Raw genomic sequence first — 24,370 nt, 5'->3', positions numbered from 1 at the left:
TTCTCTTCCCTTGGTTTTCATGACCACCTTCACCTGGTTCTCCTACTTCTAAACTCCCACTCTTCTTAGTCTCCCTCATCTGCTCCCTGCTCCTCCACCCACCCTCTAAGCCCCTAGAATTTGGATGGGGCTTCCTTGCTCTGTCCACAGTGCCCACAGCTTCAATGTCCAGCCATACACTGACGTGCAAACCCATAACCTGGCCCAGAACTTCTCCTGCAATCTAGACTCAAATTTCCAACATCTCCACCTAAAGGGCTCATGAGGAACCTGAATATGAAGAACATCAAATTCAGCGGCTGAAAGAGAACTTGCCTAGACCCACTTCATACATCCTATCATCTCGAAGATGGCCTCTTCATCAGAAGTCAGGGAGAGCTATCACTCTTTCTGCTGTACTTCTAGCAAGACATTTGGTAGACTCAGTGCCTCTCTGTTCTAGCAACTGTTCCTTTTCATATTTACTGGTTTATATATCTGCCTTCCCACCTGGAACATGAGCTTCATGTGGGGGAAAATAAACATCTTTTAAAACTACATACTCCCAACTTCTAAAGCTAGAGTAATGACTGCTTAATAAATAAAAAAGAAAAGAGGTGTGTGTGTTGGGGGGGGGGGGTGGTTATCGAGGAGAACCTAACAGCAGAGATGATCACTTATAAACGTCCTGCTTGGCTGCTGCCAGGCAACAAGGAGCTCCATAGGAACTGAAATGATGGCAACAGGGCCCAGAAATCAACCTACTCCATTACACACACTTTTCCTGAGTACCAACTCTATGTCTTGTTTTGGGGCCAGAAACGAGCCCTGACTGCATTTCTCAACAACTCAGTATCTTAGCAGTCCCTAGCTCAGAGAGGAGGGGGTCCTCAGGAGAGAGCCCTACTTACCTTTTTGCAAGAAATTCTCTATATCCTCATTCAGGTTTAGGCCATCTTCATGGTCCAGCACAAATTTGAGAATGATGGCTAACTCAGCCTGGGCCACAAAGAGACAGAGAGAAGATCATTTAGATGCCAGGGAGGCCTGAAGAGATGGAGGGCACCACCGTGGCAGTGCCAGCCCCAGGAGCCTACTGAAGCCCATTCTTCTTCAGAGCTGGAAGCTCCATGGTCCAGCCAAGAACATTATATTAGACATGTGTTCACCCCACTTGCTCCCACTCCCTCTTCTTCCCTAAAGATGCACCCGGGGTCAGACAAGTGTTCCTAACTGACTTCACTCCTGACCACAAGAGAAGAGAATAGGCAAGGAAAGTAATGAAGTCAGAAAGCTTTAACATCACTATGTTGGCCTCTTCTAGCTAACACCCACTATTGTTCTTTGTCTGAGTGAGAACGCCTCTGGGGCTCATCCAAAGATTATCTACCAGCTCAGCTATAAAATCTTCCATTCTTTGTCTGGATTCCAAAGCTATAGAGTTAATCTAATTTTCCTGGCCAACTCTGCTATAGTTCCTTATTCCTCTAGAATTTGTTTCTGCCAGGTCTATGACCAGAATAGAGCAGAGAAAAGGTTGAAGGGAGGAAGGAGTCACCCATCCCTCCCATGCCACTACAAAAAACCCCAGAGATGAGCCATGAGCTCAGTGAGAAATGGGGTGGTTCGACATTTCTATCACTACATGAAAGGCCACAGCTCTGTGGACACTGCCCTATTAGTCAACCTGCGTTACCCACTCTGGCATCGCAGTTGCTTCTGCTCTGGGAAATAAAGGACAACTGCTCATGCAGGAAGCAAGGCCAACATCAGGACCTATATGGCAGGTAGTTCTCGGAAACCGGGTTAATTCCCTCTATAATGAAGCAGATGCACCAACTCCTTTTCACTTAGGGACCACACAGAGGGGAGAGGAGGTAACCACTCTGAGCTAGACTATCATGGTGGACAAAGACATTCTCTCTCTCACTAATCCTTCCTACCAGAGGAAAAGAGGATTAAATGGAGTGATGGTTTGTGTAAAAAATACGTATACACAAACGGGAACAAGTATATGAACAGAGGACAATTTCTATGTATCATCCAAATACAATACAGTTTCAGGTAAAATTAAATATAAAAAAGAACTTGAAAGTATAGCCTTCAAAAGTTAGCCATTATCTCTGGGAATGAGATTATTGGCAACTGTTATTTCCCTTTTTGGGCTTTTTAATACTTTTCAGGCTTTCTGTAACAAATGGCTATAACTACTATAATGTAATTTAAAAACAAACAAACAATATGTGCTGTTTAAAGAAAAATAGATGGGGTGATGTGAAGTGCAGGCTAGGCCCGCCAGGTAGAGTAGAGGCACAAGCGCTTACCTGAATCTTATATTCAAATTGTTCCCAGGCCCTGGGACTTTTGGAGCTCATGGTGGAGTGGTATAAGAGCAGCATGGTTATCTAGAAGCCAAACAGGAGGTAGTCACTCAGTGGGGCTATCTCTTTTCTCAGTGCCCCTGAACAGTTCTGGGGACTCTGAGCTATTCTGGAAACTCTTCCCAAAACTCCTAGAATACAACAGTCCCAGGCCCTGCCCTTAACTGCACCAGGAAACACTTGAGAACTCAATGCCTACAAGTAAAAAGCTAGGTGCCAGGATTCCTGCAAAGCTAAATACCTGGACTCATACAACTTGGGTATGAAGCTTAAGGCACCCTTTAAGCCAGCACCGGAAACAGAAGAGAGAATGAAATAGACTGAACTAAAAAGAAAAATATGACACAGCTAGGTGAGGCCTGATTCCTGCCAGGTCTCAACTGAGGCCCACACTAATAGTCTAGTACACCTCTCTGTCATTCCACATGGGCTCCTAGACCCCTTGGGCTAAATTAGCCTCTACCTGAGCCTGGTGGCTGCCTACACCTACCTCAAACCTCCACGAGCCCCAGAAATAAAGCACCCACCACTTCCCCAGGGTTAACAGAAGCCTGGTAGGTCCCTCCAGTGCGACACTCCCACCCCCACCAGTCTGGTTACCTTGGCCAGCTCCAGCTCTGACCCCTCCATCACCTTCTGCACTGACACTAGGCATTCCGGAGAAGAAGGATGTTTTCGGTTTTCTGTAATGAGAACAATGTTGAAAACGGTGAACTTCCTGAGGGCCATCCTTGAGATATCAGAACACCTCAGAATCAGAGCAGAACTGAGTCTCTGGCGGGACTGGGAGATGGAGGGCACCTTACTCCTATGTCCTGTCTCCCCAACAAATGTTTCCATCTGAAGTAAGCTCTATCCTGGGTCAGTCCAATGAATACAGGGATAGTTCATGAAGAAAGCAGGCCAGATTCATAGCAGCTCTAGGCCGTGACAATGCACTCACCCACCCATGCACCAACTCCCACTCAGAAACACAGAGGAGCAGCCTAGAGGTCACTCTGCAGTCTCTTTCCAACTGAAGTCGCAGAGGAAGCCTGCAGCTGAGTTAGATGAAGACTGGGGACATCTGGTTCTTATGCTGTCAGAGGGTCTGAGCTCAATCACTAACACCTTGTTTTATCTAAATCTATTATTACTTTTTCTTTAATTCTCTTGAGATGGAGATGGCAGATAGCTCCCTTATCAAAGATGAAGACTCTGGCTGTACGAGGTAGGGGAACTGAAGAGCACTGTGCCAGCAGCTTTGTGTGTGTTATTCAATCTACCATCAACCTAAAGCAATTATCATTATCTCCATTTTACAGACAGGGTATCTATGTCCAGAAAGGTCACACAAGCAGTGAGTAGAAGGGCCAAGATCTCAGCCTAAATCTGCCTCTGCCCCTACACCTATCACCTAAGCAATTAATTCAAAGTTATCTGTGGGAAATGTTGTTCTCACAAGGGAAAGAAGGTAACGTGGGTGCCTCCATCTCCTCTCAGTGAGGGGGAATGAGAGCCCAAGGTGACGAGTACTGGAAACTAACCATCTGACTCTACCTGGATCTCGAAGATGGGCTCTGGGACTAAAGGGACACTCTTCTTTCCCCGGCTGGTGTGAACATCACCAGACCCAGGGAAGCTGACCCAGGTGTATTCATCTCTGTGGTACAGAGTAGGCAGCCCTGAATCTTTGCTCCTCCAGACACCTGTGAACTGGTTCCTCTGGGCTCCCAAGTCCCAGGAGTTGAGGAAGCAGCTCCTCCCCAGCTAGATAAAAAGGTGCTTACTCTGCAGAAAACTGCATACAAAGTCCAGTCTCTCTGACGTAGGCTGCTGCAGGATTTGCTGCCCCTCTTCAGTACCGTGGCTGGAAAAAGAGCAAGTGTTAGGACCAGAGCACTTAGCAATCCTTCCCTCCTTGCTAATACATTACATGCTATCTTCCCATTTCTTTAGGCTTGGTCTGCACTGGATCTGGGAGAGAACCAGACCAGATGCTGGAAGCAAGGGAGAAGATACCAAGATACCATTTTTTCAGAAGGAACTGTGAGGTAGGTGAGAAGTGGGGACTTCAAGCATGAGGTCCTTCTGGAAAAGACAGCACTCTGCCATCCCATTTGTGAATACAGCCATGTACCACTTAACAACGGGGATACATTCTAAGAAATGCATCATTAGGCAATTTAGTCATTGTGCAAACATTGTAGAATGTACTTACACAAACCTAGATGGTACAGCACACCTGGGCTGTATGGTACAGCCCACTGCTCCTAGGCTACAAGCCTGTACAGCATGTTACTATGCAGAACAACATGAGATTATAAATCAAGCAAAAAGGAAAATGATGCATTCAAGAGACATAGTGAACACAAGATGTATAAGGGTGCTGACAGCATAACATGGCATACTATTTTACAACAAATCTTTTTTTATATTAAGTAGAAAGAGTACACTCTAAAAGTATAATACAGTAAATACATAAACCAGTAACATAGTCATTTATTATCATTATCAAGTATTATGTACTAAACATAGTTGCGTGTGCTATACTTTTATATGACTGGCAGTGCTGGTTTCTTTACACTAGCATCACCACAAACACGAGTAACGCATTAACTATGACACTACAATGTCACTAGGCAATAGGAATTTTCAGGTCCATCATAATCTCATGGGCCCGCCGTTGTAGATGAGGTCTGTCTTTGACCAAAATATCATTATGTAGCACATGACTATATAAAAAAAGCTCTGTGAAAAGGAGGCCAAGAGGAGATGGAGGCAGTGCAGATAAATGGGAAGCTAGGTTTCAATAATCTGAGCGGCTCAGGTATAAAAGTTCAGGATGCCTGGGAAATGTGGCTAGAGTAAGAGAGATGATGAAAAGGAAAAAACACATCCAAGAACTAAAAGAACAAGAGGAAACAAGGCTCTAAAGTGACAGAACAAAGTTCAACACACACTAGGCTAAGGCCGAGGTGACTAAAGCCTCCCAGAGGCCAGGCCAAGGGACAGTCACTTTTGATCTGTGGCTATCATTGTGTTTAACTGGAAGGACAAGCAAAGTGCAGAGAGCAATGAGGGCAGGGAGGCAGCAGGGGGAGCTCTCACACGGCCCAGGCCCGTGGCTCCTGGGGGTTCAGGCTAACTGCAGTTTCATTTTAAGAGGTGAATGAATATCTTCACTTCAAATTAGAAGCTGATTTCTCTATCTAAGCTACAGCTGGAGATATTGATTAAAGGGCTTCCTGTTTCTCAGAAGTTTTCAACCAACTTTGTGGAGGGCAGGGCAGGCCCTAGAACCTTCCAGTGCCAGACATCCTGCAAAGCACAAGAAGCATCCAAGTCAAGACTATGAGTAGCTCCTTCAATCTCCCAATCTCACAGTGGATTACAAAGGCTTCTTCTAAGTGAGACCCTGCTCCAAGAAGCACCCTGGGTAGCTGATCTATGACTACAAAGTCTTCAGGATATGCTATTCTCCTCAGACTCCTGAAAGAGCCCTCTCCCTTATATTCTCGCAATCTGGAATGTTCCGACTCCTAGCCTTAGTGTAGAGCAGTAATTTACCTAAGTGTACTCCACTAGATAAAAATAAAGAGGGTTCGTTCACTGGTTAAATGTTTGAGAAATACTATGTTAAACCAAACTGGACATTTTCTGAAGAAGAGTGATATAAAATGCATTATTTTCTATACATATTTAATCACAGTACCTTCTTCTTTCCCACTGATAAGTAAAGTTGCATGGAAGATGCTTTGGAAAATGCTGGTCCTGGAGAAATCCAGCCCAAGCTTTAAGACTACGCTCAAGTCTTATCTTAGGCAGGAAGCCATCCAGAACCACTGCTAGTCACACCTCCATCCTCCCTCTCAGGAATTCCTACAGCACCCATGGATACAACTACATCACTTACAACTGACCACTCTAACTGTGCGAGCTGAAAGCTAGGAATATAGCAGGTATTCAATACATATGAGCTGAGTATAGATGAGGGATGCTTTTTATTGGAAAGAATAGAAGTCAATGTCAATAAAACAGATGTCAAGGCTTTAGGTTTTCTCGCAAAATGCCTCCACTAAATTTTGCTATTCAAGCCTCATGATATCGAAGAAATGGTATATAGCCTTTTTTGCTTCAGGCTATTCACACACAAACGAATAGAAAGAGAAACTTGTCAGAGGTGGACTCCAGTGAATTTTCCCAAGGAGAAGGCCAAGTAGCCAAGGAACAAGCCTTGTTCAATTCCCACAGATTCTATTTGCCACCAACCCTGCCATCTTCCACTTCCTTCCCCTGAGAACTAGGCATCATTTAGGTTGGCAACAGTAGCCGCATCAGAAATTCAACAGGCAGAACATATTCACCAAAAATGCCTGTTTTCTCAAAGGAAGTTGGTCTGGATTGTCTTGGACCTGAGACAGAGTAAAGTTAACCTGGGATTTTGATAGCCCCTCCCTCTAAAATACTGCCCCCCGCCCCAACCCTGCCCCACCACCACCCACTCTAAGGCTCAGGCGACACCCTAGAAGATAACATGGAAAGTGGGCATCTTGAACTTTTGACCTCCCTACTAAAATTCCTCACCACATTAAAACTTAAACGAAGGCATACATCCTTACCCCTGGACACATCTACTGCTCTTGTCATCAGGCCAAGGAAACTTATCTTCTCAAAAGCAAAAGCTCCCTGGATCTATCTAGTTTTAAGCCAAAAAAAGGCATGCTGTACCCAATTATATGTTACAACACGAGGCGTATCATACTGGGCTGCCTCTCTTTTAGTGAAGTTAAAATTAAAAAGTGGGTTAGGTATTGCCAGCCTAATGGTTTTATCAGCTATTGATGTTGGTTGCCTAGATTTATCATTGCATTAGGGTTTGCAAAATAATTTTCATTAAAGTTGCAAAATGCTGATTTATAGATGGTACACAACTTCACCAATGAAGTAGCCATAAAAAACAATAACAAAAACAAACCCAAAACTTAAGCTAATCAAACTTAGATCTAACTACCAGTTTATAGGCAACAAAGGGGAAGAGAACAGGTAAAGCAGCACTGTAATGATGCAATTAAAATCTAGAGTTTAGGAAACTCTATAGGATCCAAAAAAGGAGGGGGAGAGGGGGCTGGGGAAGGAGTAGGAAACAAGACTGGCGGGAGGAGATGGATGACAAAAGCTCTTAAATACCAAGGCTGAAGATTTTAGAAATCAACTTCCTAGCAACAACCAATGAGGCTCGCCAGCTGTGGAGCCTCGGAATGAAAGCAGGATTAGAGGAAGGTTCCTAAGATCCCATGTATAGGAATGCCCTCGAAAAAGGGCAAATTAGAAAGGAATGAACTCACAAGGGCCCGGCATCCAGAATCAAGCAGAGGAAGGGATGTGAGAAGTCTTCTAAAGGACAAACCGAAAGATGGTGACTGATAAGAAATCAGTGCCAAGGAGAGGGAGGAATTCAAGATGATGTTGAAAGGTCCTGCTTGGGTTATTGGGAGAGAAAATGGTAGTGTCTATACCAAAATAAAAATACTGACTTCTTTCAGAGGCGCTAAGGCAGGTATTGGTTAGAGGCATAGAGACTTCTAAGAAATCCTAAAAGATATCTTCCTACCAATACACATTTCAAAAGATACATTCAAAAGATTTTTAAAAACTACTCTAGCAAACTTACCTGTTCTACTAGGCTTTGCTGATGGAAAATATCAACTACATTTTCGTTCACTTCTTTACTCACCCAACAAACATTAATTAAAATCAATGTACTGTTCTAAGCCAGGTGCAAAGGACCCAAGATGAATCAGACCCAGTTCCTGCCTTTGACAAGCTCAATTCTACCTTTTTTTCCCTGTCAGTGAGCTGTTGTCTATGAACAGATGGCCAAATTGCTTCAGAGTTGCTGAATTCCTGATGCCAGTTCCTATCTGCCATGCAAACACCCTCAACACAAGGATAGGCCTACCTATCCTTGGCCTAGGGACTCACAGTCTACTGTGCTTTCTTCTCCATCACTATAGCTCCAAGTCCTTATATTATGGCTGGCCTCTACTTTTGCTCATAACACTAAGAAGTGAGAGGTCAGTTTTGTCCTCCATAATTCATGTAAGTTAATGATATAGGAAAAAGGATGAAATATGTGAGCTTGATAACTGTAGGTTAGCTTGATCTATCTTTGCCTGGTTCCAGAGAGATAGTAGGAAGAGGCCCCAGTCCACTGACTCCCCTGATAACTGTAATGTTCAAAGGAAACAAGTGCTAAAGACACAGACATGAAAATAAAGGGCCCAAACTTAGAACCCTGGCTACATGACAACAAGCAGCTTATCAAATGCTAATCAACTTCACAAAGCAAGTTAATGAGGCAGGGAAAAAAAACAGAAATGCTGTAACATTTAGAGAAGGGCATATCTGTGCTGTGCTAACAAGTTAGAGATGAGATTTCTAGGTGTTGCTTATTTCCCTTACATTTAAGAGCTTCCCCTTTCTTCTTCCTGGCCCTGCAGGTTGCAAAAAAGGCTTGTCAGATAAACACAAGCCACAAAAGGGTTGTACAAGACTCCCATTGAGATAAGAGGACAAGGAGCTGCAGAGCAGGCTTTTGGAAAACTGTGAGAGCATGGAGACTTGGAGGCTTTTCTGTGCAAGAGTAAGGAAGCCTTAAGGTGGGTCAAGAGCGAAATCTCTGCCATACACAGTGACTGGAGGATGAGGTCAATGTGTTCTTGCCTCTGGGCCCCACACTGGCTTATGCCACACCAACTCTGCCCACAGCAGTCTCCAAGGCAAGGGAGCAAACATAGCCCCTACCCCAGCATGTAACTTCACTTGAAAGGCGGGAGAGGCATGTGGCGTACTCACATGCTGTCAATGATCTTGATGAAGACACTACAGTCCTGGAGCTGCAGCAAGGCCTCCACAGGGTCAGCCACATGCAGGCCATTCACCTGAGAGACAAAGCAAAGAGCCTGGTGAAAACATCATAAGCGCCAGAAGCACCGGGGTTCATTCCTTTCCTCAGATGTTGACAATTCTCTCCTAATTATGACTACCTACAGTTGTAGGCTATAGCTATGAAGAAACAGATGACTCTAGAATTTTTAATTTCGGCAAAGGAATGCTGTTGCACCCACTCATCCAGTGACAGCCAGCCACCTGAATGCTACCATCAAAGTCTTTCCTTTGGCTTCAACTAAATAAGATCTTAAATTCTCCTAGGATGTTCTAACACTAGGGGTATACTTCAAATACAGTTAGATAATAAATGGTTCTGGAAGGAATACACAAGAAACTAGTACCACCATTGCCTCTAGAGAGAGGAACTTGATGGCTGGGAGTCAGAGGTGGCAAAAAGAAAGGCTTTTTAAATTATAGCCCTTTGTATCTCTTGAATGCTTATGTTATAATCCTTCATGGTTCAAATTTTTACATTACAGCCCTTTGTGTCTCTTGAATTTTGAAATATCTATTTGAAACTTATATTAAATATCACATATATTTTATATACTCCCACACAGATATAAAATCTTTTTATTAATGCATTTTTTAAATTCTTTCCAGACATAAAACTTTGGCTGAGGAAAGAGGGAAAAATGATGGGAAAACAAGATAATGAAAGAAAAAGTGAGGAAGGGAAAGAAGAAATGGAAACCACAAAGAAAAACTCATCAATTCTGATTCAATCCCCTATTCTCTTTGCCTTCAGGCAGGTATCCATCTAAATCAGTCTTTACCACTAGAAAATTCACCAGCAGTCGCATGTAAATGAATCAGGTACACAGGTTTTTCAACAAGCATATATGGTCAACTTCTACAGGAAATCCTCAAGAATTTCACAGGCACCAAGTTCACCAGGCTGAAGTTTACCTTAGGAAGGGTTTGCCTAATCAATCAATCAAATGGGATTATGGATGTAACAACACAAAGTAAAAGCACTAAATGCAAAGCACTATTATGATTAATGAAATTAAAATAATGAAGTAGATCCAGCAAGACTTCTACTTCTTAGCAGTTAAATTAGCTGAATGCAGTGGAGAAGGGGATTTAAAAAGAAATCAATGATTCAGCAACATAAATAATATTTATTTCAGTTAAATACTTTTATATTAAAAACAACTTCTAGATGGATCTAAATTAAAATAGGTTAAAAAAAGTGGAATATAAAATATGATCTTTCACTGAAGTCTTAAAGACAATATATTAATACCATCTTTTGAGAAAAGTTTAATGTAGTTAGCAGGTAAATTTTCTAGGAAGATTGTGAATACTACAGGCCAAGATCCCTTCTACTGCCTAAAAATGAAGAGATTGCCAAGACTTAAGCATTTAAAACTGATCTCCCTGCAATATCTTCAATCTAGGTAAAATATTCAAGGGCTATGAAAGCTTGTTCACTAACGAGACTGAAAAAAATCACATCAGTTAGCTGATTTAAAGTCACTTAAGGAATCTTAATTGGAATACCAATAATCCAGCAATGGTTTTTTCATGGATATAAAAATGTGTTTTCTTCCTGTGCATTATTTTGCTCTCAAATGAGAAATCCTGGAAAGCTGAAGTGGAGAAGCTCTTTCATCTCTAGTCAGGGCAGAAAACATGCAAGTGAGGGCCAAGCTCACAGCAGAAACCAAGAACTGCCTGTCAGGCTTTTGGTGTTTAAGGTTGTTGAATCTTAAAGTTCCCTATTTATTATAATTGCTTGGTACAAAATTATTCATTATAATTGCTTGGTACAAAATTATTTCAAGCTACACGTTAAGTAAAATAAAATATAAATTTATTTTTATATTATAGATTACTGAAAATGTGGAAAACCGAAAAACTCCACTCATTCTAGAATTTTAATACAAGCCTTTTAAGTATTTTGATTATTTCTTTCTAGTCTTTTTTCCTGGGTCATTTTTTTTTAACCACAGATGTAATTATCACGTGTGTGTTCTAAACCACTTCTCACTACATAAGCATTATTTCATGAGTGTTGCTACAGTGTCATAAAATCCACTTTAGCTGCCTAATTTTTGTTTAAATTGAAAAATTCTATGTAACTTTTTAAATATTTTAATGCATGTTCATCATGATTTTTGAGAAAAGTATACAAGCATCTGTTGTTACATAAAACTAGTCTTGTGTATGTTCTTTGTAATGGTAGTAGTCATCATATAAATAAGCCTAAACAAAGAGATTAACTGATTAACTTAAAACGATGTGGCTAAAGGATCCCCCAATATTCACTTAATCTATTGAACTACAGACATAGTTCACCAACCTTTTTTGGGAGATGAGAGAAGAAGGGAGACACAATGTTTCCAATGTAGACATAAAACACTAAAATGTAATGTAAATATAAAATATATAAAATATAAATATAAAACTATCCACTTAAAATTATACAACTAAACTTGGCATCTCTTTCAGAAACTGAATATTAAGAATGCATATTTGCATCTATGGCCATGCCACCCTGAACATGCCCAATCTCGTCTGATCTCGGAAGCTAAGCAGGGTCAGGCCTGGCTAGTACTTGGATGGGAGACCACCAAGGAATACCGGGTGCTGCAGGCTTTAAAAAAAGAATGCATATTTGGTACATTAAACACAAATTTCCTGACCAGAGATTTGGTAGTGCTTAAAGACAATGTTTTATTAAATCTACCCTATCTGGAAATTAAGTTTGTTTCCTTTAAAATATTCTATAATTTTTTTTAAAAAATTGGTTCTTTAATTGGCTAATTGATCAGTAGTCAGGGTGACTACTAAAATACCTTGTACCAAATAGCATGCCCAAGCAATATTTTAAGTATCAAAAATTATTTATTCAGATATTGTGTTGGTTTTGCATGTGTGCGCTAAATGTATTTTACATACATTATCTCAATATATTCATAGTAATCCCGTGACTACGTCCATCATCGTCATCATTTCCATTTTTAAAATGAGGTGCTGAGAAGTGAAGTAACTTGCCCTGGGTCACACAGGCCAGAACAATGATTCTAAGTCAGGCTGTCTGGCTCCAAGGTCCATGCTTGTCATCACTACATTTCATGGCCTTTTTTATTTCTCTGCTACTTTAAATTCCCAAGGCTCAGTATTATTTTTTTCATTTGCTACTGTCTCGGGCAAAAAATATATAAAAATACCTAGCAAAAGGATTTTGGTGAATAATCAAGAAGGCAACAGACGAATAATGGAAGCAGACAAAACACAGTAAAGAGAAGGAAGAGAACCTGCCCTACAATTAAAGGCCTTTGAAGACCAAAGTCCCTGTATGTCAGTCAGTAAAGTTCAGCATCAACCCTTTTAGTCCGAAAAATATACAGGAAACAAATGAGGGTGGGTTTCCATGCCACACTGCAGCAACCCTTCCTATGACCAAAAGGGAATACATACCTTAGAGAAGCCTCTTCTAACCTGCACAAGCAGTCATGATCACTATCAGCAGCAATATCATTAGAAATAATAAAAGTCAAAAACTAAGGGGAAAGGCAAAGGAAAACCATATTTCTTTCGTCTAGAGATTAGAAAACTACACAGCTGTGGCTCCTAAAAATGTCCTCTCCCACACTCTCAAGCTTCCTGGAGAAGGGGAGCAAAGAAAAGGAAGACCACTCACCCAAGAGAGGAGTGTAGCCGCCCGGGTAGCATGGAGCGTCATCTTGGTGATACCAGACTGTCACCCCAATGCACCTGGGACCCAACAGAAGAAGAGCAGTTAATTATATCAGATATCCATCATGAAGGAGGCAGGCAACAGTTCCATTTACTAGCAGCTCTGAATGCTTAAATAAATCACTCTTCACTTGGCACTTAATCCACCAAGGCACCATGGGACTATTTAGAGAGCTTAGAGTAGACATCAAAATTACTATAAAACTTATTGTTGCAAAGCTGACAATAAAGAATCTTGCATTTAATTTAATGTCCACAAGTTCTACACACAACCTTTCTGCTCTATAGAAAATACAACATTCAAAGCTGGCCTTCAACCCTGCTCTGTGGGACCTGATGTCTTTAAGACAGAATAATCAAGGTTTTCCATACAGATCTCTGTCTGAATGCCGCTTCCCTATTACCATGATCTTGTGACCTTGGACAAATAGCATAACCTCTGTTAGTCTGTTTCCTCATCTGCAAAATGGGATCTGCAAACATTTCTCTGGGATATTGTGATACTTCAAGATAAAGCAAATAACACAGTGCCTGCCACATGGCAAGGATTCAATAAATCAGGAGTCTTCAACCCCAGGCCATGGTCTAGTACCAGTCAGTGGCCTGTCAGGAACTGGGCTGTATAGCAGGAGGTGAGCAGCGGGAGAGCAAGAGAAGCTTCATCTGTATTTGCAGCCACTCCCCAGTGCTAGCATCACCGCCTCAGCTTCACCTCAGATCGTCAGGCATTAGATTCTCCTAGGAGGACTGGTTTCTGGTGCCAAAAATGTTGGGGACTGCTGCAATAAATAATCACCATTCTTAAGCAGAAAGGTTGGTTTCTGGCTCTTTCTGCAAGTACCCAAATTTTACCTAACAATAATAAACAAATCCTAACCAAATCCAAAACCTCTCCAAATTCTAGATTTTTAAATTCCCCACAGAAACATCAAAGACAAGGTTCAAATGGGGGATCTGGTGAAGCCAAATCCAATTCTGGCAGCTAGCCCATGGGACATTTAATAAAAGATTAGGTATCTATCCTGGTATTACCCCCAATTTCCCAACCCACTGGAAAGTGGCCATCTGCCTGCCTACCTGCCCAAGAGACCACAGACCTGATGACTAAATATTCCCCAACACCTCCTAGCAGCCCCCACAATTCCCACAAATCTCCATGGGAGCAATCAGCCCCACCCCCCATCTCCTGCTACAGGTGCTCAGTTTGTTAGTATTCTACAAGGAAGAACATAAGTGCTAAGAGCCACATAGCCTTTAACACTAAGAACATAAGTGCTAAGAGCCACATAGCCTTTAACACTCCACACATAGCAGCATCTTCAAGGTGTGAGTTCTGCAGAACCAACATTTTCTAAGCACCTTCTATATGCAAAGTGTTAAGGATAAGAAAGCACCATTTTTATCCATATGGTGCTCATTGTCTAGTAGGGAAAAAAGATATAAATCTCTTAGTCCTTTCTATGCAAGCGTACCCTGTTTATCAACCAATCATAAAGGTTATTTTCTTACTCCTTACATGTGTTCACCCTGTGCTGGAAGCTAGATGAGAGTATATAAGAAAATTACTTGAAATGGGAGACAATGACATGGTCCCTGCCTTCGAGGGGCTTATAGCAGGGTAAGCAGTGAAATAAAACATACATGAAGCATTAAATAATAGAAGAAAATAATTAAATACTAAATATAACTGAATGCTAATTATAATTGTTTCCTGACCCTACAAAAACCCAACATGACATACCAATGTCTGTCTTGGAAATGAGTCAATTCACCTGGGCTTTGGCAATAGCAAGTGAAGGGGTTAAGGGAGATCTCAGGGGGGCAGAGAAGCTAAGGGGCCTATGTACTCCTCAGTCCTGGATGATTTTCACCCAGGATGGCCTACCTGTATGTATTAACTGCCTAGCTCCCTAGGGCCAGGCAAAGATGAAGGCAGATGGCCTCAATTACTGCACTGAAAAAAGGCTTTTCTGGTAGTTAGCTAGCCTAAAGTTACAGGGACCACGCCTGGCCCTTGTGGTAAAGGTTGAAATGGCCAAATGCTTGACTGAACCTTTAAAAAAAAAAAAAGTATGAGCTATTCAGGAACAAGGGAAATGACGCCCAGATTACCTCCCCCTCATCCTCACTGCTGCCTCTAGACTTGCCGACCTTTTGATGAGGCCCAAAACTTCAGTCAGAAATTTTATTTGCAACCGGAGGTAGATCTTACCCCCTCTGAGAGAGTCCACAGCTGTGCTGCTAAAAATGACCTGAGGTTTAACCATCCTCTTTCCTTCATCTCAGAGGCAAAGCATACAACCTATGTCCTCCCAGGGGAGCCTATCTAAAACTAGTTCCACTGCTCATGAAAATTGGTGTCAAGGCCAAATGCCTTCTTATATGCTTCCCAGGCACAGAAACAAGAGGAATCCAATACTCAACCACACGAGGAACTCAAGAAGGACCTTGTCAGCTCGAAGCCCATAAAGGGGCACTTTCTCAGAGACAAGACATTGAGGTGAGAGCCTTCAGGACAGCCCATCCAGTCACTCTTCTCTGGGTAAAGAATGATTGAAGCCAGAGGCACAGCTAGTCCTTAGCACTGGGACTACAGCTTTAAGCAGGCCTTGGCTTGGAACCCAAGGGCTCCCAGCCAGAGCACCATCCTCCCCACCCTCCCCCTGAAATCTGAGGCAGGCCCCACCCAGAAGACTGGGTGATGGCGGTGGAAAAACAGATCCCTACGATTGTAGCCTGGAACCATTTCACAGAAAGATCCCCTGAGATCCACCCCAACACAATCAAGCATCCCTTGCAACCCCCAATCAACAAACAAAAAAAGAAAACCCAAAATGCAGGCCTTCTGAGGGCACCTTCAGAGTTCTCACCTACCTGATCCTTTGCAAAGAGCCCCAGAATCCAAAAGAGGCTTCAGATATCTAATAAAGTGCCCACTCTTTCCCCTGGGCTCAAGAAGGAACCAAGACACAGAAGCAGCTGCCTGATAAAATAAAGGCCTTGCATCTCCTTTACATTTTCAAAACTGACATAATGTAACTCTTTCACCATCAGGACCAATTCTCACATTTACAGTAACCTCTCTATGTTTCCAAAGAAATACCAGGACAAGAAAAATGGCAAGAGACACACAGCCACTTGGCATGCACCCTCTCTGGGTCTTAAAGAGTTAAAACCCAGCCACTGTTTCCTACCAGGGCTGAAGCTAATGCAAACCACCTGCTCAGATACAAGGACCAAGAGGGGTCAGGTTGCTGAGCTCTGGGGTCTGTTCTGGAAAAGCTTCAGTTTTAAGAGTTGATCAAGTGATAGGCCAAAGGCCAGAGGGTCTGAGTTGTAGCAGCACTGCTCTCCTTACCCCGCCCCCAGCCTGGATGCCAGCTCCTTTTGAGACCGCCTCTTAGCATTAACTGCCTGCCTGAACACTAGCCCTGCCTCCAGATAACACCAAAGTGACCTTTGGTCCCAGAAAGCTGCAAAACTGTACTGATCGCTCAGTTCATGCCTCCGCTGAACCCTCATTCTCTTAGATGCTAATTCCCACTTCCAGAATTCCAGGGCCCAAAGCCCACATAAACTCCCAAATCAAAGGGGTCCTTCCTCAAGGCCCGTCCCCTCTCTATCTCAAGGTTCCAAAGGCTCACAGCTCATAAGGGAAATGGCTATACCACCTGTGTACCCATGCTTAGTGGCAAGATTTACCACCACTTACCCTGACAGCCTGCCGCTTGCAGCCATAGTAATTCCATGCTCTGTACACCTTTCTAAAAGAGATACTCCCACCATCTGAGAGATGCCCACATCTAAAGAGTGGACACCCTGATCTTAGAACTCCTCTGATTCTGACTCTGGGAGGGATAAGTTGGGTGGCACAGGCAATCAAGTGCCCACACCTCACCTGGTAGTTTATACCAGAAAGGCCCAGAAAAAGCCAAGCTATGTGGCCATAGGCTAATTTATCATAAAGAACAGAAGAGCAAACAGCTTGCTGGCTTGGAGATGGCAAAAGGCCCAAGGACCAGCAGCTGCAAGGGAAGCCAAGGAGGGAAAAACACAATCCTTTTTAATTCCTGGGGAGTCCTGAGTAGGCTGCCTCGTCCAAGTCCAAAAGGTTTCTCTGTACTCCTGAGATCAGGGTAACCAGCTTGCTGGATGTATGCTCTGGGCTCAGGCCTCCCCCTCTTCACACAGACCACCCGCTCTGTGTAGCCCAGAGTCCCCAGAGTCCCCAGAGTCCCCGAGGCCCTGGTGAGGAACAGGGAGACACTGCAAGGGAAACCAAGATTGCCCTTGCTTCTTCAAAAGCGGCTTGCTGATATCTGCCCTCCCCCAAGCTCTGTAGGGTCCGGATCAGGAAAGTATGTGGTCGAAAGGGATGCAATCGAACCAGGCCTGGGCCTACAGCCATATACATATACTGCACAGCACGCACACACCCGCGCCCACTCCAGCAGTTCATCAGCACCTGCCCCCACTACTATATTCACACACCCTGGTCCCTACCAGCTGAAAAATAAATCTTTTTCACTCCCCATCACTGCGTACACACCTAGGCCTCACTTGGGAATGGAGAAGCTCTCCTGAGCTGTCTCTACAGCTCAACGTGCAGGCGCACACGCTTTCCTCCTCTGAACAAAAACGCGCTGACATCTACGCGAGGGGGAAAGAAAGCAACCCTGTGCTCTGAAAGGCGCCAACTCCCGGATGTTGGCAAGCTCTGCTCCCAACGCCTGCTTCTGAGTGTTTACTTGCTCTCCCTCTCTTCTCCCTCCCCTTTAAGGATGGCGCAGGAAAGGGAGGTGATGGGGGAGACTGCACCGCACCCCCACGTCCATGTTCGAACAAAAACCCCCAAGAAAGAGTGAGGAGAGAAAGTCTCAGTGCAGGAGGGCCTTACCAGATTCCTAAAGCCAAACGTATTTACAGGTTTTAATCCGCCATTAGCATTTAAATCTTGAAAGGAGAGGAGGAAGGGGGGGCTAGTGGAAAGTAACCCCACACACAAAAGAAAAGTTGTTGGTTTTCTTCTCAGTCAGCCTGGCAGGAGCGATCTTCCTGGCTGACAGCCAGAAGTGCGTCACAGCCAGGAGTCTGCTTTCTTTAAAGGCACAGCAAGCTTCCGCGATCTGGGAGCCACAGGGAAGCAGGGAACTCTCAGCAAGGGGGGAGGGGTAGCAGTCAGGGGCAAGGAGGGAGGGGCACACTGGAGAGGAGGGGCAGCGAAGGCTTGGCGCACAAACAAGAGAATGGGACGCATGCAGCGGGGTGGGGGGACACCAGCCAGCAGACAAAAACACTGAACTGCAACAGTGGCAAGAGCCAAGGCAAACTGTGACATAAACACACAAAACACACTCACAGCGGCCTGCCTGACAAACCTGATACCACCCGGACACTCCCCCTTTGCCTCTTAAGACTGCAGTGACAGCCAGTCCATCTCTCTGGCAAGCAACGGAAGGGCAGGCCACGGGCTGCCCTGTTTAGATCAGCCCCAGCCTGGCGGCAAGCAGGGCAGGGAGAAAGACCCGGGAACAGAGGCTTTGGAGAGTGAGCCAGACGAGCCAGACGCAGGCCCTTTTAAACGGGGGCAGCTTCCTGCCGGCTCCAGGGCGGGCAATGTCTTTAAACATACACATGCAGCTCACACACAAAGCGCCTGCCTCCTCTTGTGGGTGCTGCCTGCCCTGGGACATGGCCACCCCCAAGCACATTCCCCGAGGGACTCTCTCTAGCCCGTACCTTCTGCGTGGCAAGGCCAGGATGTTGCACTCCTCCCCCTCGGCCACCCAAACAAGAAGCCCAGGCAAACTGTGGCCCTGGAGTGCAGGCCTGGGCTGTCCTGTCTGGGTGGCTGCGTGCTATTGTCGACTGTGGAATGGCCGCCAAAATCCCAGCTGTGCTGCCAGAACCTAATCCCCTGTTCCGCTGAGCACTTGTGGGGAGGGGCCGAGGGGCCAAGGCACGGGACCTAGTAAGGCAGGCACTGGCTGCAGCCCCTTAACAGACACAGGCACTGGGACCCATCAGCAGAGCCAACAGGCTCTGCCTCTTCTACATAGCCAAAGAGAAGAGATGTCTGGCTCTTAGAACAAAACCGCAACGTTTCCACCAACTGAACAGTGACCATCGGCAAGACGAGACAAATCCACCAGTTACCAGGAACCCCCTCATCTTTCTCTTGCACCACAAACATGCATTAAGCACCTACTATGTGCAAGGCACTGTAATTAGACATTGTAGAATATACAGAGATGAATTAAACCCAGCATCTACACTGAGATAGGTTATAATTCCACAGGACATATGAAATGTGCCTCGAAAATTATATTTTAAGACACTATGTGCTAACTCCCACAAAAAGATATAAAAATTCTAACCAGGTGAAAGTAGGGAAGAACTCAGAAAACAGAGTGATATTTTAATTTGGATCTTAAAACACACAGGTAGGATTTTCGGTGGAAATGGAGAGGAGTGGGGAAGAAGGGAAAGCAGAGAGAAGGTGTGGAAGTAGTGGGGGAACAAACTTGAAGAGCGAGTTGGGGTCAGAATTGGAGAATCTTGAACTTTAAGCCAAGAAATCAAACAAAAATTTAAATGTTTAAATGTTTATTTTGTTTTTTTGTTTTTAACACAGAGATGTGGTACAATGAGAACTGTACTTTAAGAAATTATTCTGGTATGTAAATGAATGAGATGAGCAGCAGGGAGGAGGGTCAGAAGGCTGCTACAACAGATAGGAGACAGATAGTGAGGTCATGAAGAATGATAAGGTAAGAGAGAATGGTAAGAAGGGGAATGAGAGACACTGTGGAGACAAGATGAAGAGAAGAGAATGACTGGAAGCAGATGGAGAAACTGTAAAGGAGAAGAAAGTGTGAGGGATGGCTAGGAGGACAGGAAGGCCACATACAGAATTAAGTGGGGAGATGATATGGATCATGTGAGAACAAGAGAGAAAACAGGTAAAATAAACAGTAACTAATGCTTCCTGAGTGGATACCATGTGCTAGGCCCTGGCCAAATGTGTATAACTCATTAGTCTGAAAAACTCCCTTAGTGAAGTAGGTACTATATTGTCATTCAACTTTATAGATGAGGAAACAGCCACAGAGATGAAATAATTCACCCAAGATCACACAACTAGTTAATGACAGAACTTTATACCATTTGCTGCTATGTGACCCTGGCAGGTAATCTCTGAGCTTCATTATCTCTATTTGTAAAAGGATAAAGATATTTATTTTATAACGTTGTGATAAGGATTAATTCAGTAACATCTGAAAGGTGCCCATCACATTAGCTAGCACATAAGGTACAACATGGTGCTTAACAAAGGTTAATTTCCTAGTTGGGCATTTTGGCCCCTTGTCACCAGGGTGTCCCAAACAGAAGTTGGCTCACCATTTGTTGGGGAAGCTAGTGGAGGTGCTCCTTCCTGGAGCAGGAGATTGGATCCTCAGGATGCTTGCTTTCCTTCCATCAGTTTACATTTTTGAATTTTACTTTAAAATCTGGCTAAATTTCAACTCCTCAAATATTTCTTAACAGATTAACAGTGGTTATCTTGGGGAAGAGTTAAATTGTGGAGGACTTTCTATACTATATGTTTCTTTCATGTTTGAACTTATTTTTAATAACCATGATGGGAAAAATGTGTCTACATTCTCCATTTGGCACTTGTACTGCCTTAACTGTATATGCATGGAAGTCTTGTCAAATTCTTCAAGGGCATACCAGTTCCATCTCCTTCTCTATGATCCCCCATAGTACTTAGCACACTAGGGTTCCTTGAATCTGTTCCACTGAACTACATCTGGACGGCAGGTTTCCAAATTCAATCTTCTGTCCACCAGAGAATGACTGTGGTGAGTGGTGGGGGTACTGTGGAGAGGGTGAGACCAAGGCCCATTGCTGCAGAGACCTTGCATGGCCCCACATCTTCTCGCAGGCCCTGTAGCTTATTTCTACAGTATCACTCGCAGAAAGAAACACCATGAAAGCAAAGGCAAAGGCAAAGCAAAAATCAAAGCTTTTATAAAAAAGCAAAGTGGCAAACATAATTTAACCACTGGCGCAATCGACACTCCAGAAAATGTATGAGGTGAAAATAGGAGGAAGGCCTGCTAAAATATCCTCCTGGCCACATCTGGCATTGTGTCAGCCCTGAAGTTCCCCACCACGAGAAAGAATTGATACTGTTTCTCAAAAGAATACAAGAGGGCTTCCCGCACTCCACCCCCCCCCCCGCCCCCCTTGGCTCTAAACTCAAGGCAACAGCTTCCAGCTGTGCAGCCTCAGAGGGGCTGAATTCTCCTCTGGAACCTCTGCACCAAAGTTGCCAAGGTTCAAGCTTCTGTGCCTTCTCTTCGGGACAGCTCGAGAAGCCAGGCCAGTTTCTCCAGCCTCTCCCTCCCCCACCACAATGCCGCCAACCATTCCCCTCCTGTGGCAGCAGCAGAACTTCCACACCCCTCCTCCCAGCCTAGCCTGACAGCAGGCAGGCCACATGGCTCCTGCCTGATTCTACAGCCCAGGCTCATTGTCCCAGACTGGGACAGGAGTACTAAAACCCTTTTTATAGGGGTGGGGAGGGAAGGAAAGAAAGGAGGGGAGTGGAAGGGAGGCAAGGAAGGGAAGGGAAGGGAAGAGAAGGGAAGGGAAGGAAAAATGACTAACAAAATTCAGGATAGTGTTCAGATAGACGTTGGAGGGCGTTGGTGATGGATGTGGAGCACACAGTGTGTTTCAAAGGGTCTGGGAATAGTACCTCTCCTGAGCAGGGTAGTAGGTGCATGGATGTTTATTATTCTTGTTTAAAATGTAAATGTATAGTTTTTAATGCATATTACCATTTTATAAAGTTTAAAGAAAAGACTGGGAGAGACCAATTCCCGAGATGGACCAGAAGTGGGGTGGTTCTAATACAAATAATGTGCCAGACATTTAAGGTGCTGCATGACCTGGCCCCCAGTTTTACCTTATGGAGTCGTTTATGCCCTTACCCAAACCCTCCACCCTGCCGGACTGGTCTTCTCACTGTCCTCTTAAGTCTCTGAACCTCCTACCTAAGCCTACCTAGCCTGGAAGGGAAACTTGCTACAGGAAGCTGTAGGCTAGAGCCCAATGAGAGCCTCTCTCAGTCCTATGCCCTCTTGGAAAAAAAGTTTGAAGGAAAAACCCTCTTATGGATCCACTGCCCTATACAATGCTTTCTTCTGCTTAGCTTAATAAACACCTAAAGACTATTATTATTCCTGTTGCTATTATTGTTATAATTAATAGCTAACACTTAATAAGCACTTAGTATGCATCAGGTACTAGGCTAAACACTACCATGCTTTATTTTGTTTAATACAATAACCCGATGACACAATAACCCAAATACTATGATTATCCCTATTTTACAGAAAATAAAACTGAGAATTAGATTAAATAATTTATCTTAGGTCACACAGCTAGTAAGTGTTGGAGCCAAAATTCGAGCCCAATTGAGTCTGTCTCCAGAGTCTCATCTAATCCTCAGGACTATCTACAAGGTAGCTTTATTTCTATTTTAAAGACAAGGAAATCTGAGGTTCAGGAATTGAGTCACATAAGTAGTGAGTTGTCAATCTGATCTCTACATTATTCTCTACTGCTCTTAAAAAACAATCGTTGAATATATGAATAAAAGCTAGCACATTATCAGTGGTTCAAAGCAGCTTTGTACCTCTACCTCTTCATAAAAATCAACTTTTGAATCAAAACAACCAAACAGTTCTAATTTCAAAAGTAACCACTAAGAATTTTTTCTGAAGATGCAAGTGTTTCACAAACACTGAAGGACCAAAACTCCTCTGAAGCAGCAAGCATGAAAAAAGAGTATTCTACTAGAAGGGGTACTGGACATATCTCAAGGGTGAGAAGACATGGAGAAAGACGTGGAGGAAAAGCCAGTGGCTGGAGGGAAGGACTGTTTCAGAAGCCTGACCTAGAGCTTATTTATCAGGCCTCATTCTCCCTCTCCAGAGGGTAGTGACTACATAATGAGGCAGTGCTGGTAAGCCTGCAGCTTCCTGGGGAGAAAAGCAGAGGGCAAATCAAAACCCAGAGAGGATTCATTATAACATCCAAAAAGCCCTATTCACTTCTCCCTCAAGAAGGTCTTGAGGGAGAACCTAAGAACAAGTTTACCCTGTTTCACTGTCACAGAAGAATATATGGCTCTGTCCCTACAGTCAACATGTCTAGCACAATATTTGCTCAAAAGTACAGAAATGATGATGAGAAAGGTAAAAGAAACTGAAGGGGGACAATTTAATGTAAAGATTTGCAACTCTTGGAGACAGCCTTGCTAATGGTAGAAAACACTAGATTTGGTGTTAGAAGCCCCTGGAGGTAAGTTCTACTGCTTACTAAATTTGTGGCTTTAGGCAAGTCACTTGCCCTAGCTTGGGTTTCAGTAAAAGAAGAGGATTGGGTTAGATAATACCTAAAGTACTTCCAAAAATTTCTCTTGATTCTTTACTCCTCCCAAAAAAATCTCCATGATCTTTCTCTAGGAGACCATTCCCAACAAAAGTCTTGCAATAAAATAATTTCCTCGGAATCTGGTCAAAACTTCACCAGTTCAGGTTTGCGTTCCAAAAAAAAAAAAAAAAATAGCACGTCTCCTAGAAACTGGCACTTTGTGTTACCCTATGGTGCCTTATCTACAAACTGAGGCACAGGTGGCTGCTTCTTTAATCCTGATGAAAGGAGGAGGTCCTTGGAAACTGGCTAGTACCAAATTTACATGGGGTACAATAAAAGGTGATTGGTGCTATACTCAAGACATTTATAAGGAAGGTTTCATAAATAAAAGCCATGGATATCTCTCTATCTCTTGCTATCTCTCCCTCCTTCTCCCCATGTATGCAAAGAGAAGACTGCCATGTGAGGACAAAATGAGAAAGTGACCTTATGGCAAAATGAGAAGGTGACCTTCTATAAGCCAGAAAAAGAGGCTTCTCAATAAATCAGTCCTGATGGCATCTTGACTTTGGACTTCTTGCCTCCAGAACTGTTAGAATAAAATTTCTGTTATTTAAGCTAATAAATAAAATAAATAAATAAAAGCTACAGATAAAATGCAAATAATAATTATATTGGTTTAAAAAGCCTAAAGAAAAGCAGCTTTCTACACCTGGTCAACAAATCACAGAATCTCAAGGTTGAAAGAGACCTTAACGGTCATGCAGTCCCACCCTACAACCATGATAGAACACATGTGATGACTCTGCTTAAGATTTGCTATCTCCTTCCTGAGACAAGTTTTACAACTTACTTGTATGCCTGAGCAAGGTCTGCCAATTTGAGACAACCTGTGATTTTAAATCATAAGCTTGGAG

The 24,370-nt window shown here is 43.5% G+C and overlaps 1 protein-coding gene and 1 pseudogene across 6 annotated transcripts in view; one reads left to right on the top strand and one right to left on the bottom strand.

The window, feature by feature from the left end:
• NUMA1 (nuclear mitotic apparatus protein 1) overlaps positions 1-24,370 on the bottom strand; it is a 64,976-nt gene that overhangs the window by 16,626 nt on the left and 23,980 nt on the right. For 2 of the 6 annotated variants that reach the window (XM_011377420.2, XM_023521691.1), the window contains exons 2-7: positions 12,946-13,019; positions 9,198-9,283; positions 4,130-4,209; positions 2,961-3,043; positions 2,304-2,384; positions 891-978 (exon numbers count right to left, since the gene is read on the bottom strand). In XM_011377420.2, coding sequence (XP_011375722.1) covers positions 891-978; positions 2,304-2,384; positions 2,961-3,043; positions 4,130-4,209; positions 9,198-9,283; positions 12,946-12,987 — 460 coding nt within the window. In that variant the 5' untranslated portion in view covers positions 12,988-13,019. Of the gene's footprint in view, positions 1-890; positions 979-2,303; positions 2,385-2,960; positions 3,044-4,129; positions 4,210-4,560; positions 4,641-9,197; positions 9,284-12,945; positions 13,020-17,550; positions 17,575-17,898; positions 18,126-24,370 lie in introns of those variants that run through there. The other 4 variants (XM_011377421.2, XM_011377418.2, XM_023521692.1 and 1 more) reach the window with 4 other exon arrangements.
• Positions 11,779-11,897, top strand: LOC111730405 (annotated as a pseudogene).

This window comes from Pteropus vampyrus, unplaced genomic scaffold (genome assembly GCF_000151845.1).
Source record: "Pteropus vampyrus isolate Shadow unplaced genomic scaffold, Pvam_2.0 Scaffold311, whole genome shotgun sequence".
NCBI classification, from domain to species: domain Eukaryota; kingdom Metazoa; phylum Chordata; class Mammalia; order Chiroptera; family Pteropodidae; genus Pteropus; species Pteropus vampyrus.
This window is presented reverse-complemented; position numbering and strand designations above follow the sequence as displayed.